The sequence below is a fragment of the Oncorhynchus clarkii genome, chromosome 6, assembly GCF_045791955.1.
Source record: "Oncorhynchus clarkii lewisi isolate Uvic-CL-2024 chromosome 6, UVic_Ocla_1.0, whole genome shotgun sequence".
Lineage (NCBI taxonomy): Eukaryota > Metazoa > Chordata > Actinopteri > Salmoniformes > Salmonidae > Oncorhynchus > Oncorhynchus clarkii.
In genome coordinates this window covers 24,674,091-24,689,392 of record NC_092152.1, presented here as the reverse complement: position 1 = coordinate 24,689,392, position 15,302 = coordinate 24,674,091, and the positions used below count along the sequence as shown (strand labels likewise).

The following is a 15,302-nucleotide window of genomic DNA, read 5'->3' as shown; positions in this document are numbered from 1 at the left end:
ATAAAAGCATGACTTCTCTCCCACTCCTGCTCACAGCAGCAGTGCAGTGGAGTATCTTCAACAGCCATAGGCCCAGGGATTTCACATCACATTCCATGATGCAATGCAGAATACGGCTTCACACAGAACAATCACCAAACCCAATAGATAACACTTCGAACAGGCCACCCAATTCTCGGGCCGACTCTCTTCTCTGTATACATCAATGATGTAGCTCTTTCTGCTGGTGATTCTCTGATCCACCTCTACGCAGACGACACCATTCTGTATACTTCTGGACCTTCTTTGGACACTGTGTTAACTAACCTCCAGACGAGCTTTAATGTCATACAACTCTCCTTCCGTGGCCTCCAACTGGTCTTAAACGCAAATAAAACTAAATGCATGCTATTCAACCGATCATTGCCCGCACCTGCCCGCCCATCCAGCATCACTACTCTGGACGGCTCTGACTTAGAATACATGTATAACTACAAATACCTAGGTGTCTGGCTAGACTGTAAACTCTCCTTCCAGGCTCACATTAAGCATCTCCAATCAAAAATTAAATCTAGAATCAGCTTCCTATTTCGCAACAAAGCTTCCTTCACTCATGCTGCCAAACATACCCTCGTAAAACTGACCATCCTACCGATCCTTGACTTTGGCGATGTCATCTATAGAATAGCCTCCAACACTCTACTCAGCTAACTGGATGTAGTCTATCACAGTGCCATCCGTTTTGCCACCAAAGCCCCATACACTACTCACCACTGCGACCTATACGCTCTCGTTGGCTGGCCCTCGCTTCATACTTGTCGCCAAACCCACTGGCTACAGGTTATCTAGAAGTCTCTGCTAGGTAAAGCCCTGCCCTATCTCAGCTCGCTGGTCACCATAGCAGCACCCACTCGTAGCACGCACTCCAGCAGGCATATCTCACTGGTCACCCCCAAAGCCAATTCCTCCTTTGGTCACCTTTCCTTCTAGTTCTTTGCTGCCACTGACTGGAACGAACTGCAAAAATCACTGAAGCTGGAGATTCCCATCTCCCTCACTAGCTTTAAGAACCAGCTGTCAGAGCAGCTCACAGATCACTGTACCTGTTCATAGCCCATCTGTATACAGCCCGTCTATCTACCTCATCCCCATACTGTATTTATTTATTTTGCTCCTTTTGCACCACAGTATCTCTACTTGCACATCCATCTTTTGCACATCTACCATTTCAGTGTTTAATTGCCATATTGTAATTACTTTGCCACCATGGCCTATTTATTGCCTTAACTCCTTTATTTGACCTCATTTGCACTCACTGTATATAGACTTTGTTTTATTTTTTCTACTGTATTATTGACTGTATGTTTTGTTCATTCCATGTGTAACTCTGTGTTGTTGTATGTGTCGAACTGCTATGCTTTATCTTGGCCAGGTCGCAGTTGCAAATGAGAACTTGTTCTCAACTAGCTTACCTGGTTAAATAAAGGTAAAATAAAAAAACTGTTTAGATGTATATTTTCTTTCTGACACTGGGGCTTTTTGAGCTTTGCTATTGGTCTCTTTCTCTGCTGGCTTTTCTCCCACTTCTTATGGAGACTCGTTGGGTAGGCTCGCTCAATATAAATGGCGCCAGAGATGCGGGAATGAGGAGTGTGTTGGGTGAATATGTAATCTTAATGCAGGGGTGGCAGTCCATTTTGCACCGGGGCTGTCTGTAAAACGTTGCGCCTCAAAGGAGGTGTGTAAAGGTAGGCTGCTTGTTGTTAAAGCAGAAGTTAACAACATGGGTTTTGTCTTTATAAATGTGTATGACCCTAACACAGGGAGAGAAAGAGGGGTTCTATTTGGGAGTCTTAGACAGGAACTCTCACAGGTAGCGCCTGAGGAGACGCTGGTGGTCGGAGGGGACTGGAACTGTACAATGGATTTTTACAAAAGACAGAAATGATGAAGAGCCTCAGCGTCAGTGTCAGTGGGAGTGTTAAGGGACATCATTAATCAGTTCGACCTAGTGGATGAACTAAACATCCAAACACAAGACAGTATACATGGGTGGAGGTTTTTGGGGCTAGGCTGAGTGCAGCCCGACTTGATCGGTTTTACATGTCTAGGAATCGGAGCAATAGGCTGCTGGGCGCTACCATTCTCCCAGTGGGGTTTTCAGATCACCACATAACCATGGCTCGGCTGTCTATTTCACCAGGGCCCCGGCAGGCATCTTATTGGAAGTTCAATGTAAAGCTCTTACAAGATGCCACTTTTTGCTCAGGTTTCCAAACCTTTTGGGAAAGGTGGGGGCAGCGAAGAGAGGAGTATGAGTCTCTGAGTTAATGGTGGGATGTGGGGAAAGTCCAAATTCGGCTTTTCTGTCAACAGTACACAGCTCTCTCATCCTCAGAGGCTAGGAGAGTATTGGGGGAACTAGAGCGTTGTATTAGTGAGATAGAGGTAGAGATGGTGGGGCAAGGCAATGTAGGCCTCCAGGCTAATTTAGCCGAATTACGTAGGGACCTGGGCAGTTTTTTCCAGGTTAAAGCAAAGGGAGCACTAGCAGCTAGGTTCTCCATGCTCAAGGAGATGGATGCTCCCAGCTCCTTCTTCTTTGGTTTGGAAAGACAGAGCGGTGAAGCAAAGGGTATGCATTGTCTACGGCTGTCTGATGGGCGGGTGACCTCTGTGGGAGCAGACTGTGGAGTTTTATACTGAATTGTATAGGGCAGAAGTGTGTGATCCTATGTGTGCTCAAGTCTTGTTCGCAGGACTCCCTAAGCTCTCTCTGGCACAGATGGATGAAATGGACATTCCTCTGTTGATGACCAATGATCTTTCTTCTGTACTGAAATTCCAAATACTGTACCACTTGGCAGTTGTTATGTACATATTGTTGTTTTATTCCTTTTGCTTATTTTCTGAATAACTGTAAGATGTTAAAATTGTGTCGTTCCTGGAAGCTGTTGCCGTAGTGATAACCAAAAGATACCTGTGTTGATCTGCACCCCCCAATCCAAAGGGTTAGTCATTCAACAGAGTTGCCAAGTAATCTTCACGATTACACTGCGTAATACACTACAGATAGAATGGTAAGATTCCTATGTACTCTTCATTGGCTCCCTAACTGTGTAAAAAGACATATATTATTTTTTTAAATGAACTGAACTGGCAGAGGCCGTAACCCAGATGTCCCCCGGTCGTGCACCGGGGGTCGATGGACTCCCAGTGGAGTTTTATAAAAAATTCTGGGGAATAATTGGACAGGACTTCTTTTGCGTGTTGCGTGAATGCGTCGGGGTAGGAGAGTTGCTGATGGGCTGCCGTCGGGCGGCTCTGACTCTCCTGCCCAAAAAAAGGGGACTTGTGTGAACTTAAGAACCAGAGGCCTGTGGCATTACTCTGTGCGGACTACAAGATATTTGCCAAAGTCCTCTCTAACAGACTGAAGTCCCATTTGGACTCGATAGTACAAAAGGACCAAACATCTTGTGTACCAGGACGCTCAATCACGGACAACTTGTTCTTAATTAGGGACTTGAGGTTCTAATGTGAACTTGGGACTGGTCTCTTAAGATCAAGAGAAGGCTTTTGATAGAGTGGACCATGAGTATCTGTTTAATGTGGTGTCTGTGCTTGGGTTTGGGAAGAGTTTTTTGACATGTGTGAAGCTGTTGTATGCTGGGGCGTCATGTATAGTCAAGGTGGGAGGGGGGCTCAGTAGGCCAGTCTGGGTGAGACAGGGCATTAGACAGGGATGCCCTCTATCTGGGCAGCTATACACATTAGCCATTGAGCCTTTTTTAGGACTGCTACGCAGGAGACTGCAGGGAGTGTGCTGGACAGGAATGGATGTGGTGACAGGCATAGCAGTGTCAGCATATGCAGATGATGTTTCTGTGATGATCAGGATATGCAGGCACAGGAGACCAGTCTCAAGGTGTACGAGGGAGCTTCATCAGCTAAGGTAAACAAACTGGGGCAAGAGCAAAGCTCTGTTATTTGGGGCATGGGGGGATAGGGCTCCTCCTCTGCTTCCAGGGGGTTTGCAGTGGGGTTGTGAAGGGCTTAAAGTGTTGGGGGTGTACCTGGGCTTGGAGAAGTGGGTAAGGAAGAACTGAGAGGGGCTGTCACAGGCAGTGGTGTCAAGTCTGGCCAGGTGGAGGTGGTTCCTGTCCCAAGTGTCATATAGAGGGAGGGTGCTGATAATTAACAACCTGGTAGCATCTTCCCTGTGGCATAAACTGGCTGTCCTCAATCCCCCTGCCCCGCTCGCAGACCTGCAACGCAAGCTTCTTCTGGTCGGGCCATCACTGGCTGAAGGCAGCAGTGTTGTACATGACCGTTCATGAAGGAGGACAGGGCCTGGTGGAACTGGAGAGCAGGATGGCTGCTTTCAGGCTAAAGGTGGTGCAGAGACTGCTGTACCATGCTGATGTTGGGGCCACCAATGTTTCCGCCACTGCAGGTGACGGCAGAGACTGGAGACTGGAAAGGGGTCTGGAGGACTTGTTAGATTTCAACACTCCGAGCCTGGGGGAGTTTGAGGATGTGGGAGGTAAAGCCCTCTACAACCTCTGCATTAAGGTTAGGAACATTAGGAGCCTAACAGGAGTGAAGGCACATCAGTGGCAGGGGATATGTGGGGCTGAGAGTAGGGTGGGTTTTAGGTGGAGGGGGCTCTATAAACCCCCAGTACCAAAGAGGTCAGGGGACCTCCAGTGGAGGGTTCTTCATGGAGCCCTGGCCACTAACAGCTGGTTGGCACGGGTTGAACCGGGATTCGGGCAGGGGTGTCTTTTCTGTAAAATGAAAGAAACTGTGATTCATGTGTTTTCTGTGTGCACCAGGTTAATGCCTTTAATGTCTCTGTTGGAATGTCTGTGTGAGAGGTTGGGGGTGGTGTAAAGAAAGGCCAAAAAGTCTCATTCTCCCTCTCTATCTCACTCGCTCGCTCACTCACACCAACCAACCAACCACACCTGCAGTCTCGACCTCTGAATGCTCGGCTACGAAAAGCCAACTGACATTTACTCCTGAGGTGCTGACCTATTATTTGACCCTGCTGGTCATCTAAGAAGAACGTTTGAACTACAGTACTTGAAGAACGATCTGGCCTTAATGGCCATATACTCTTATATTCTCCACCAGCACAGCCAGAAGAGGACTAGCCACCCCTCAGAGCCTGGTTCCTCTCTACGTTTCTTCCTAGGTTCCTGTTTTTCTAGAGAGTTTTTCCTAGCCACCGTGCTTCTAAATCTGCATTGCATGCTATTTGAGGTTTTAAGCTGGGTGTCTGAATAAGCACTTTGTGACATCTGCTGATGTAAAAAGGGCTTTATAAATAAATTGTACTGATTGATTGATTGTATGAAATGGAGTAGCATATATCCATCATGTAAAATGAACAATGAGCACTGTCTCCATGGAGTATTTCACTGCAGGCAATGTATATTTACGTGGTGCATAACATTATCTCATATCACATGCATGGCAAGACATGATTGATGTAATTAGATGCTCTGGAGAGATCCCACCCTCCTTCCGCAACACATATAGAATGCTTAGAAACCACCAGAAACCTATGAAATAGATCAACAGATTATGTTTAATCTCCTCTCAAGGTCTGTTGATTTACAGTATCTCAGAATCAGGAACTGTCATATCCCATGTGATATGTCAAAACAAGTTGATACATGTGTTATCATGGTGCATTGGGTTTGTATTTGTATTTATTGTGGATACCCTTTAGCTGCAGCAGCTACTCTTCATGGGGTCCAGTAAAATGAAGGCAGTTATGCAATTGTAAAAACATTCCTATACATTCACAACAGATTTCACAAAATCCATGTTCCTGTTTGATTTCAGGATAGGCTGTCAACAGCACGTACTGTGACACTATGATATCTATTCTGATTAAGTCAACAATACCTCTAGGCATATCTGACGTCACGTATTTGATATCTTTATGTGAAGGTTAATGTCCATATTGACATCAGTTCATTGTGTTTGAGGAAGGTTCAATGACGGGTTTTCAACGGATACGATTAGACGAGTTTAACAGTTACAGAACAGCTACAGTAGCCTATCAGAACAGCTGCAGTATCAGAGGCGCAAAGCCTTAATTAACGGGCTACACATAATGGCTGACGACAGCCAGGTAAGGTTCATTTTAGCCTACGTTTAACGAACTTTACAGTTGTCCTAATTCCATCTTGTTCTAATAGCAAGTCTGCTTTAAGTGCAGAAACTATGGTTGATATTAGAAAATAAGTATGATTTAGAGTTTAGGCAAGTAATTCCAATTGGGGAATTGTTGTGGGATGTTAGCATACCATATTGCGCGTGTAGCATTCGTGCCATGGAGGATTGTGCAGGCCGGCAGGTTGCCACAGGATCCTAGTATCATGTATGTTATAGGGATCCGATCTGGCTGACTTTTTCACCTGAACTGCTCATTGGCTGTCCATAATGAGCCCAGCGAGCAGGATGTGTAGCTGGGCTCTGCAATAATTAGCTCCCAGAGCAATTACAAATAACTATTCTTGTTTTAAAAGCGTCATTACAACTAGCAACATGACGGTCAGTCACCTCTAAGCAGGACTCAGTAGAAACGCTATGTGTTGGATTTGTCCATGTCTCGCTAAATTAACCTAGCTTCCATAACAGCCGTGGAGAATTTACACTACAGTTTTAAGGGATCTCTCTGAAGGTTTTAGATGATACAATGGTGCTTCGTCCTCTGGATGAAGAACCATACATCTCGGCTTGGCTTCATTGCATTATTATTTGTGAAACGTTGACATGCCATTTGTGTTGGCGGATGGATGAAAATAATGTGATTATAGTATCGTTATACATAGGCTAGCAGGAAAATCCGCATGAGATATCCATAGAACTGAGCCCTGCTCCGTTTCAGCACCATGGCACGGTCCCCTGACGCCAAGAAACGTGTCAGCTCTATGCAGCAGACAGCTCCACAGTGCTGAAATAGTTCAAGCCCCCTTGAACATCTTTGATTTGAAATTATTCTGCAAGTGGTTATAATTTATTGCACGTCCTAGTTCTGCAGCTTTGCAACCTCAGAATTATAGCTAATGGATGGCAGCGAGTTACGTTTTTGTGCATGGTGATGAATGACGATGCATGATAAACCATAAATTAAACGTAAAAACGTGCACTTAGACATATTTTCGTTTGGCAGAACTTTGACAAGCTTTGATTTGTTTTCTAATTACATTGACAATTCATATAGACATTAGACTTAGGCCTAATTGTGACATCATGTGTGTATGACATCTTTGGAGAATGCTCTGGCTTCAGCCAATCGGAATCGAGTATTCAACAATGCTTTGGCATAATTCAAGGACGTTCATATTCACTTCAGTTGTTTGCCGATGGTTCACTGACGTTTTTTCAAAGGAGGTATTAGTATTTCCTCTAAACAGCCTACAACAATAAGCTACACATCATGTCAGATGACAGCAAGGTATGGTTCATTTAGCCTATTTTGAGTTTAGAGGAGAAATTACTAACAATATAGTAGGTCACTAACACAGCAGTAGGTCTCACTGGTTTGATCCATGGACTGAAATCTGACCACTATTGCCGTTTTGTTTAAAATAGGAGCGAATAAGTTGTTTCATAAAGTCACAACCTAGGACTGATATTGGCCTCTCATTTATCCACCAGAGCGTGAAATGGGAGGATCCCCTTGATGACCAAAATAAGGTTGTGGAGAATATGAAGGATGAAACAGAGACACATGAGACCAACAAGAACAGGACAGGAGGCAAGGTAAGAAATATGCTGTCCTTTACACATGCTCTGCCTACTTAGGCACAGATCTAGGATTAGTTTACTATCACTAAATCCTAGCCTTAAAGCATTAGGAGGAGACGCTACACTGACCTTAGATCTGCTATGAGACCTATAATCTGTTGTCATGTAGGCTAAACGTAAGTCCAGTGGCTGTGCCAAGAAGACTTCCGTGGATGTGGACAGCAGCATTGGTGAAGGTCTGAGATTACTTCATGTTGGGTGCAGGTTGTGTTCAAATTCATCAGCACTAATCTGAGAAGATAGTATCTATATAGGTGAAAGCAATATAAGGGAGGCCCGCAGAGAGATGTGCTTTTACCTGTCCAGTGCAATCAAATCACTAAAGGTGAAGGAAATTAGGGATCACGTTCAGATTCAACTTTAGATTTCTCTTTGCGGTTTCCCAGAGTCTTCTCAGACACCCGGGTGTGGTTTCCGGGAAAGGGGATCTATCATTGAGCAGCTGGAGAAGGAGGCTCAGAGAACTCTAATGCCTTCTCTCAAGATTGGGACATGCTGTGCCCCAATCCTCCTCTCCTTCCTGAGGAGTCTAACTGATGAGCAAGTCCCATGTCTTTTTCCAACCTCACATACAACAACTCTGAATTTATAGTCATAGTGCACCTTCTAACCACAAATGGGATTTCAAACACTACACCTAACCCTAACATCACTGTAACCACACCCCTAACTCTTCCTGTAAATCAAGAACAAAATGTCTCATGTACTTGCTAATAGCTTAATTAAATACACGTTTATTTTCCCTAACATGGCTATCTAGTGACTCCACTAACTCAACATCAGTGTGCAGGTAAAATATGTTTCCTTTCTTTTCTTTTCTCTAGCCAATGGAGAGTGATTCAGCATGGCATGAAAAATAACGTAAGTCTCTCCACATAAGGTTCTGGTCAAGAGTTGTGCGCTATATATGGAATGGTGTCATGGAATTACTTGATTGACAAAAACATTCCTCTGTTTGTTGGCCATAGCTCACATTCGAGCAGCTCTCCATGCTGTGTCTGAAGATTGTTAAAGTCGTGACCCAGACAGCCCTCCGCATTCTCCTACCAGCGCTCGCTCGTATCATGGGGGTGAACCTGAGGAGTGGGGCAACCTCCCCAGAATCCCAGTGCTCTCTGACAGGGTCTGAGGATTCCTTAGGCAGTCTGGATGAGAGAGAGAAAAAGCTGCTGATCAGTGAGATGAACTACTGGACTAAGGAGAGGAGGAGGAATGGCAGTGCAGGGTCCCGCCAAAAATCGACTCGCAGAACCTCATCACCATGCTGTTCGCCTAAGAGGTATGTTCACAGCAATATTTCAACTTAATAATCGCAAGACCTGACCCATACTTATCATACATTTTTAACTTGGAATTCACACCTTGTAGTTTTAAGTTCTGGTCAGAAATGTTGCCACTGAGGGGGTGGGTCCAGGTGAAAGTAATTTTTAACTGGGTAAAGCATAAAGTCATATTCTGATGTCGTACAAACATAAAAATCAGGCAAAAAATTGTGTCAGTTGGCTTTAGGCTTCTAGAACTACGGTGGTATGAGAAGTAATCCATCATTGCTCTAATTTGGTTTTCAGGCTCACTAATGACCCAGATTAGATACAGTTGGTCACATTTGCATGGCATAAGTGGTGATTGTGTGTTTATATTCAAGGTCCCAGACCTCATTGCAGAGCTTGCCTGCAACTAGAGAGGCTCCCCTCATGGAGGATCCTCTGAAGGCTCTTTTTGGGGTAACGGAAGAGAGCCTCCTGATATCCCTGGTTGAGGGTCACTCCAACCCCACCTCCTCCAGCTCCTCCGAGTTGAGCTGTGCTATCGTGGGGGAGGTGGTACACCAGCTTAACTCTGGCCTCTCAGTGGCCATTCAGGCCAGCCCGGGGAGTTGCCCCCCTATGGACAGTCAGGACATAGCAGCAGGCAAGGAGGTCATTCGGGTAGCCTCGGTGCAGATCCTGGCCGAGCTACAGAGCCAAACGTCTGAGCCAGAGTGGGTAGGGTTTATCGAGCCCCTCATGGACCCTGTGACCGATGATGTGCTGGATGCCATTGTCGGCACAATGGACAAAATGGCACAGGACTTCAACATCCTATTGGATCTGGCCAAGAAGATGACAATCTTGGGGTCTAAATTTCTGACCAATCTTCAATGTGACCTTGATGTTGAGTGTCCATCTGGGAAAGAAGGGACCACTCACTTTCTCAAAGAGACTGGATCCTCTACCAGTGTGGTGGCCAGAAAGCTTCAGACCCTCTCTAGCCCCGACTTTCAGTCTAAAGCCCTGAAGGCGGTGAGCACCATCCTTACAAGGAAAGTCAGCAGCTCTTCTGGCATGGCTCCTTCCTCTAGGCCTTCTAGTGCTGCTCCTAGCCTTACTGAAGCCCCCCTGAATACCAGCTGCACAGCCCTGACATCTGTAACCTCCACTGCCACAGTGATTGTTAAGGCATTTGTGGGAGGCATGGAGACGATAGCATCATTTGAAGGCACATGTGAAGCCGTTGATTGGCCAGTTCCTGTAAATGACCACAAAACAGGATCTTCACAGATGATAACCTTCTCTCTAGCCCGCACACTCTACGGCCGTATACGAGCAAAGCTGAGGGACCTTTTAACTCTATCCACTCGAGAAGAAGGTGTGGCTAAGGATGCTTCTCTTCAGGAGTCTTCAGACACCCTGGAAAAGGCAACTGTTTCAACTGTTGAGGTCCAGTTACCCAGCACCGAACTTAGTAGAGTTCCCAGAGAGAGCCAACCAATACCAGCTCTCTGTCGCTCCAATCTGGATACCAGTACTCAAGAAGTTCTTAGCAGTGTTTTTTCCATCTACAAGTCAGAGTTATCAAAAGTGGAGAGTAAATCCTTGGCCGTTGTCAGTTCATCTGATGAGTCCCTAGAGGCTTGTTGGTTTGTTGATGGTGTCCTATCAAAGCTCGATGACTATACTATTTCCCAGTCACCCTCACCCAATGAAGACTTGAGCGTGAGTACTCAATATTCTCAACTGAGCTCAGAAGAGAGTGTCAGAATCACAGAGTCCTCTACTAGTCTGATTCAGAGCATTAAGAAGCTCTTCAGCAATGACTTCCAGACTCAGGCAGAAGAGGCAGTGAGTAAAGTGCTGATGAGATCCAGTCATTCCTTTATCACACAGATCAGCCATACTGGTCTTCAGAAAAGTCTGCAGGCTGGCTTATCATCTAGCTCACCATCAGAGATCCATGTCCTTTCAGAATCCATGTCCTCCATGTCCTCTGAGAATACAGCCTCTGGATTAGTGGAAACCTTTGTCAAAGGAATGGCAACTATTTTCCAGAAAAATGAGTCTACTGACACTGTGCTACTGGAAAGAAGTGGGAGAGTTTCGCAGTGCTCCCACGGGGGCTCCCAACTGGATGATACTGAATTGAGTGTTAAAATATCAGAGGAGAAGCTTTGGTCAACAGCTAAGACCATCTGTGTCAGTATGAAGAACACACTTAAGGATTTCTTCACAGGGCTGAAGCCATCCGGATCCGAAAGGACAGAAAATGCTTCTTCCAAAGAGACCCTTGGGGAAATCCTGGTTGCTATCCAGAGTGAAATCTCCAACTTAGGGCGAATGAAGGATTCCAGGGAGCTCCTTCATATCAATGATATGGTAGGAACTATACTGAAGGAGGTTGAGAAAAGTGAGGATGACAGTGAACAAGTCTACCAAGACAACCCTAGAACCTGTTCATCTTTGTCCACTTCTTTAAATGGTCGTAGTTCCTTGTCCAGCTCTTCAAAGGGTCCTAGGTCAGAGTGTGAGTTAGAGATCAACCTCCCTGGCACTCCCATCCCTGACCAAGTGCCTTTTGATCTGACCTGCCCCATCGTCAGGAGCTCCTGCATCGACACCAGGGTCTCTAAAATGCCAGATATTTCTTCAAGTGACCTAAAGACAAAGATGATGGCACACACAGATGAACCCCTGCATCGTAACAGTCCAATGACTGACAGCAGTCGACCACCGAGTGCTAAAGCCTCTTTTCGATCCTCCACTCCGTCTTTCACCAGCAAGGGAACCTCTTTGGTGCCAAAGGAAGATGGGATTGACATTGAAGAGAAGGAGGAGTGTATCCCCAGCAGCTCTGGCCATCTGAGGGAGCTCTTAATCACCCCGGACATCAGCAGTGCCACTGCATTCCCACTGCAGTACTTGATGGACCCCAGCAAAGATGATGACATCTGTTTTGTCACCATACTGGTGATAAGGTTGCTATCGAAGATCAGACCCTCAGCCCTAGATGGACCCTCCCAACAGGCAGCAGACATGACAGAAACATCTCAGCAACTCATCAGACAAGTCCTGTCTGAGTTCTGTGCTGCATCCAGATTCTCCAGGACACAGGCATATTCCCAGAACCTGTACATCCACAGGGTGTTCAGAGGTGTACATCAAAACCTCATGGAGGAGTTTGGCTCTTATAACACCCTGCAAGCAGCTATTTCCTCCCAGGACCCTGCATTTGACAGAGTCCTGGTAAAGTCCTTGACCCAGCAGCTGGTACAAGGATGCAAGGAGGCGTCAAGACCAGCTTCTGCTGCAACAAACCCATTAGACCAGGCTGAGACAGAGAGGGGGGCTGAGCAGAAAGCAAGAAGGAGCTTCCTTTGCTTTTCAATGACCAAACTCAGGATCAACTTCAAGGTATAGCAGGGAGTTAGCATTTGTTTTTTGTTCCAGTTAGGTGCTGATGTTATTGATGTGGCTATGATAAGACAAATACATGAAATAAATATGTTTTATTCATCACTAAATTGTTGCCTTGGATTCAGAAGTGTTCCATTTATTTATTTATTCTCTATACCATTTTCTTTACCTTTCTTCTGTTAGCGTTCCAAGAGAGGAAACAAAAAGGACTGCCATTCAGTCCAGGAACAGACTGAGATTCCCTCTACTGATGGACATTGCATAGGTAAGGATGTTTTAGAGCTCTGCTATAGATTGTAGTTTTGTTTAGGTGTGTGTTAGAAACATAGGTATGCCTACCAAACTCATAGCACTGTTATTTTTCAATGTTACTATACGGCATTTCTCTCTCTGTTTCTAGCTCCAGTTGGAGAGGTTTCTCCCTCCATATCTCAGCTTGTCAAAAAAAGATCCTTGATTGTCAGGGTCTTTTCAGCAATGATGAAGCCATTCAGGCGCTTCACCAAGAAGAACCTGTAACCTGTTACGCTGCATGAAGAACTACTTTTGTAATAGCAAGACTTTTGACAAGAGGAATTTCTGCATGTCTACCCTTTCAAAGTCTATTTGATCAAATAAATGCCAATGATTTTACAAGAATTTCAAGTGTTTTGGAAGATTGATAATACTGAAGCAGATTTTCCCAGAGAAATGCACTAGTTCCCCCTTGGTTACACTTTTATTGTTCAGTTTTTGAGTTGGCAGGACTTTGGGCAGCAGGTAGCCTTGTGGTTAGAGCGTTGGGCCAGTAACTGAAAGGTTGCTAGGTCAGATCCCTGAGCTAACCATGTAAAAATATGACGTTCTGTTCCTGAACAAGTTTAGTTAACCCACTGTTCCTAAGCTGTCATTGTAAATAAGAATTTGTTCTGAACTGACTTGTCTAGGAAAATAAATAAAATAACCACAGCTTGACTCCAATACAATAGTTGCTGCATAGACTGTCAGATAACCAGATGTTCTCTATTCATTTAGTTAGATTGGTAAGAGCTTATTAGCAGCAAGGGGAAAACACATAGAGGATAATTAGCTATCTGCAGCTAGATCAACCCTCTGAGATGCTTTCTATATGTTGAAAATATAAGGTCCAACAGTTGACAGTGCATGTCAGAGCAAAAACCAAGCCATGAGGTCAAAGGAATTGTCCGTAGAGCTCAGAGACATGATTGTGTCAAGGCACAGATTTGGTGAAGGGTACCAAAACATTTATGCAATGTCCCCAAGGACACAGTGGCCTCCATCATTCTTAAACGGAAGAAGTTTGGAACCACAAAGACTCTTCCTAGAGCTGGCCGCCAGGCCAAACTGAGCAAAAGGGCTTTGGTCAATTCAAAATAGCTCTACTCTGAGAACTACTTTTAATCACAGAGTGGAAAACATAGAACCATACTGTGTGGATCACAATTATGGGTATATTCTGGAATAAGACAAACATATACATAGAGTTGGAGTCTGAGTGTGTGTACACACAGCCACCTCTTTAACCACTCTTCAAAATATTTGGCAGCCTTTGAGATGGAGAGGCAGGAGAATGAGTGACAGAACAAGAGTATAATAAAAGCATGACTTCTCTCCCACTCCTGCTCACAGCAGCAGTGCAGTGGAGTATCTTCAACAGCCATAGGCCCAGGGATTTCACATCACATTCCATGATGCAATGCAGAATACGGCTTCACACAGAACAATCACCAAACCCAATAGATAACACTTCGAACAGGCCACCCAATTCTCGGGCCGACTCTCTTCTCTGTATACATCAATGATGTAGCTCTTTCTGCTGGTGATTCTCTGATCCACCTCTACGCAGACGACACCATTCTGTATACTTCTGGACCTTCTTTGGACACTGTGTTAACTAACCTCCAGACGAGCTTTAATGTCATACAACTCTCCTTCCGTGGCCTCCAACTGGTCTTAAACGCAAATAAAACTAAATGCATGCTATTCAACCGATCATTGCCCGCACCTGCCCGCCCATCCAGCATCACTACTCTGGACGGCTCTGACTTAGAATACATGTATAACTACAAATACCTAGGTGTCTGGCTAGACTGTAAACTCTCCTTCCAGGCTCACATTAAGCATCTCCAATCAAAAATTAAATCTAGAATCAGCTTCCTATTTCGCAACAAAGCTTCCTTCACTCATGCTGCCAAACATACCCTCGTAAAACTGACCATCCTACCGATCCTTGACTTTGGCGATGTCATCTATAGAATAGCCTCCAACACTCTACTCAGCTAACTGGATGTAGTCTATCACAGTGCCATCCGTTTTGCCACCAAAGCCCCATACACTACTCACCACTGCGACCTATACGCTCTCGTTGGCTGGCCCTCGCTTCATACTTGTCGCCAAACCCACTGGCTACAGGTTATCTAGAAGTCTCTGCTAGGTAAAGCCCTGCCCTATCTCAGCTCGCTGGTCACCATAGCAGCACCCACTCGTAGCACGCACTCCAGCAGGCATATCTCACTGGTCACCCCCAAAGCCAATTCCTCCTTTGGTCACCTTTCCTTCTAGTTCTTTGCTGCCACTGACTGGAACGAACTGCAAAAATCACTGAAGCTGGAGATTCCCATCTCCCTCACTAGCTTTAAGAACCAGCTGTCAGAGCAGCTCACAGATCACTGTACCTGTTCATAGCCCATCTGTATACAGCCCGTCTATCTACCTCATCCCCATACTGTATTTATTTATTTTGCTCCTTTTGCACCACAGTATCTCTACTTGCACATCCATCTTTTGCACATCTACCATTTCAGTGTTTAATTGCCATATTGT

General features: G+C 45.2%; 1 protein-coding gene across 1 annotated transcript; it reads left to right on the top strand.

Annotated features, from left to right (window-relative positions):
* The first annotated feature begins 7,656 nt into the window (after positions 1-7,656).
* On the top strand, positions 7,657-13,118 carry LOC139410855 (serine-rich adhesin for platelets-like). The gene is made up of 7 exons (XM_071156441.1): positions 7,657-7,764; positions 7,919-8,349; positions 8,634-8,670; positions 8,778-9,088; positions 9,455-12,476; positions 12,663-12,744; positions 12,880-13,118. The coding sequence occupies exons 2-7, from the start codon at positions 8,279-8,281 to the stop codon at positions 12,996-12,998; spliced, it is 3,642 nt and encodes a 1,213-aa protein (XP_071012542.1). The 5' UTR covers positions 7,657-7,764; positions 7,919-8,278; the 3' UTR covers positions 12,999-13,118.
* The last annotated feature ends 2,184 nt before the right edge of the window (positions 13,119-15,302 follow it).

What these genes read in the sequence shown, in the direction of transcription:
- LOC139410855 (XM_071156441.1), top strand. Translation starts at nt 8,279, where the DNA reads ATGCCTTCTCTCAAGATTGGGACATGCTGTGCCCCAATCCTCCTCTCC. An exon ending in CCATGCTGTTCGCCTAAGAG is followed by an intron (nt 9,089 to 9,454) that starts GTATGTTCACAG and finishes TTTATATTCAAG; the next exon opens with GTCCCAGACCTCATTGCAGA. An exon ending in TACTGATGGACATTGCATAG is followed by an intron (nt 12,745 to 12,879) that starts GTAAGGATGTTT and finishes CTCTGTTTCTAG; the next exon opens with CTCCAGTTGGAGAGGTTTCT.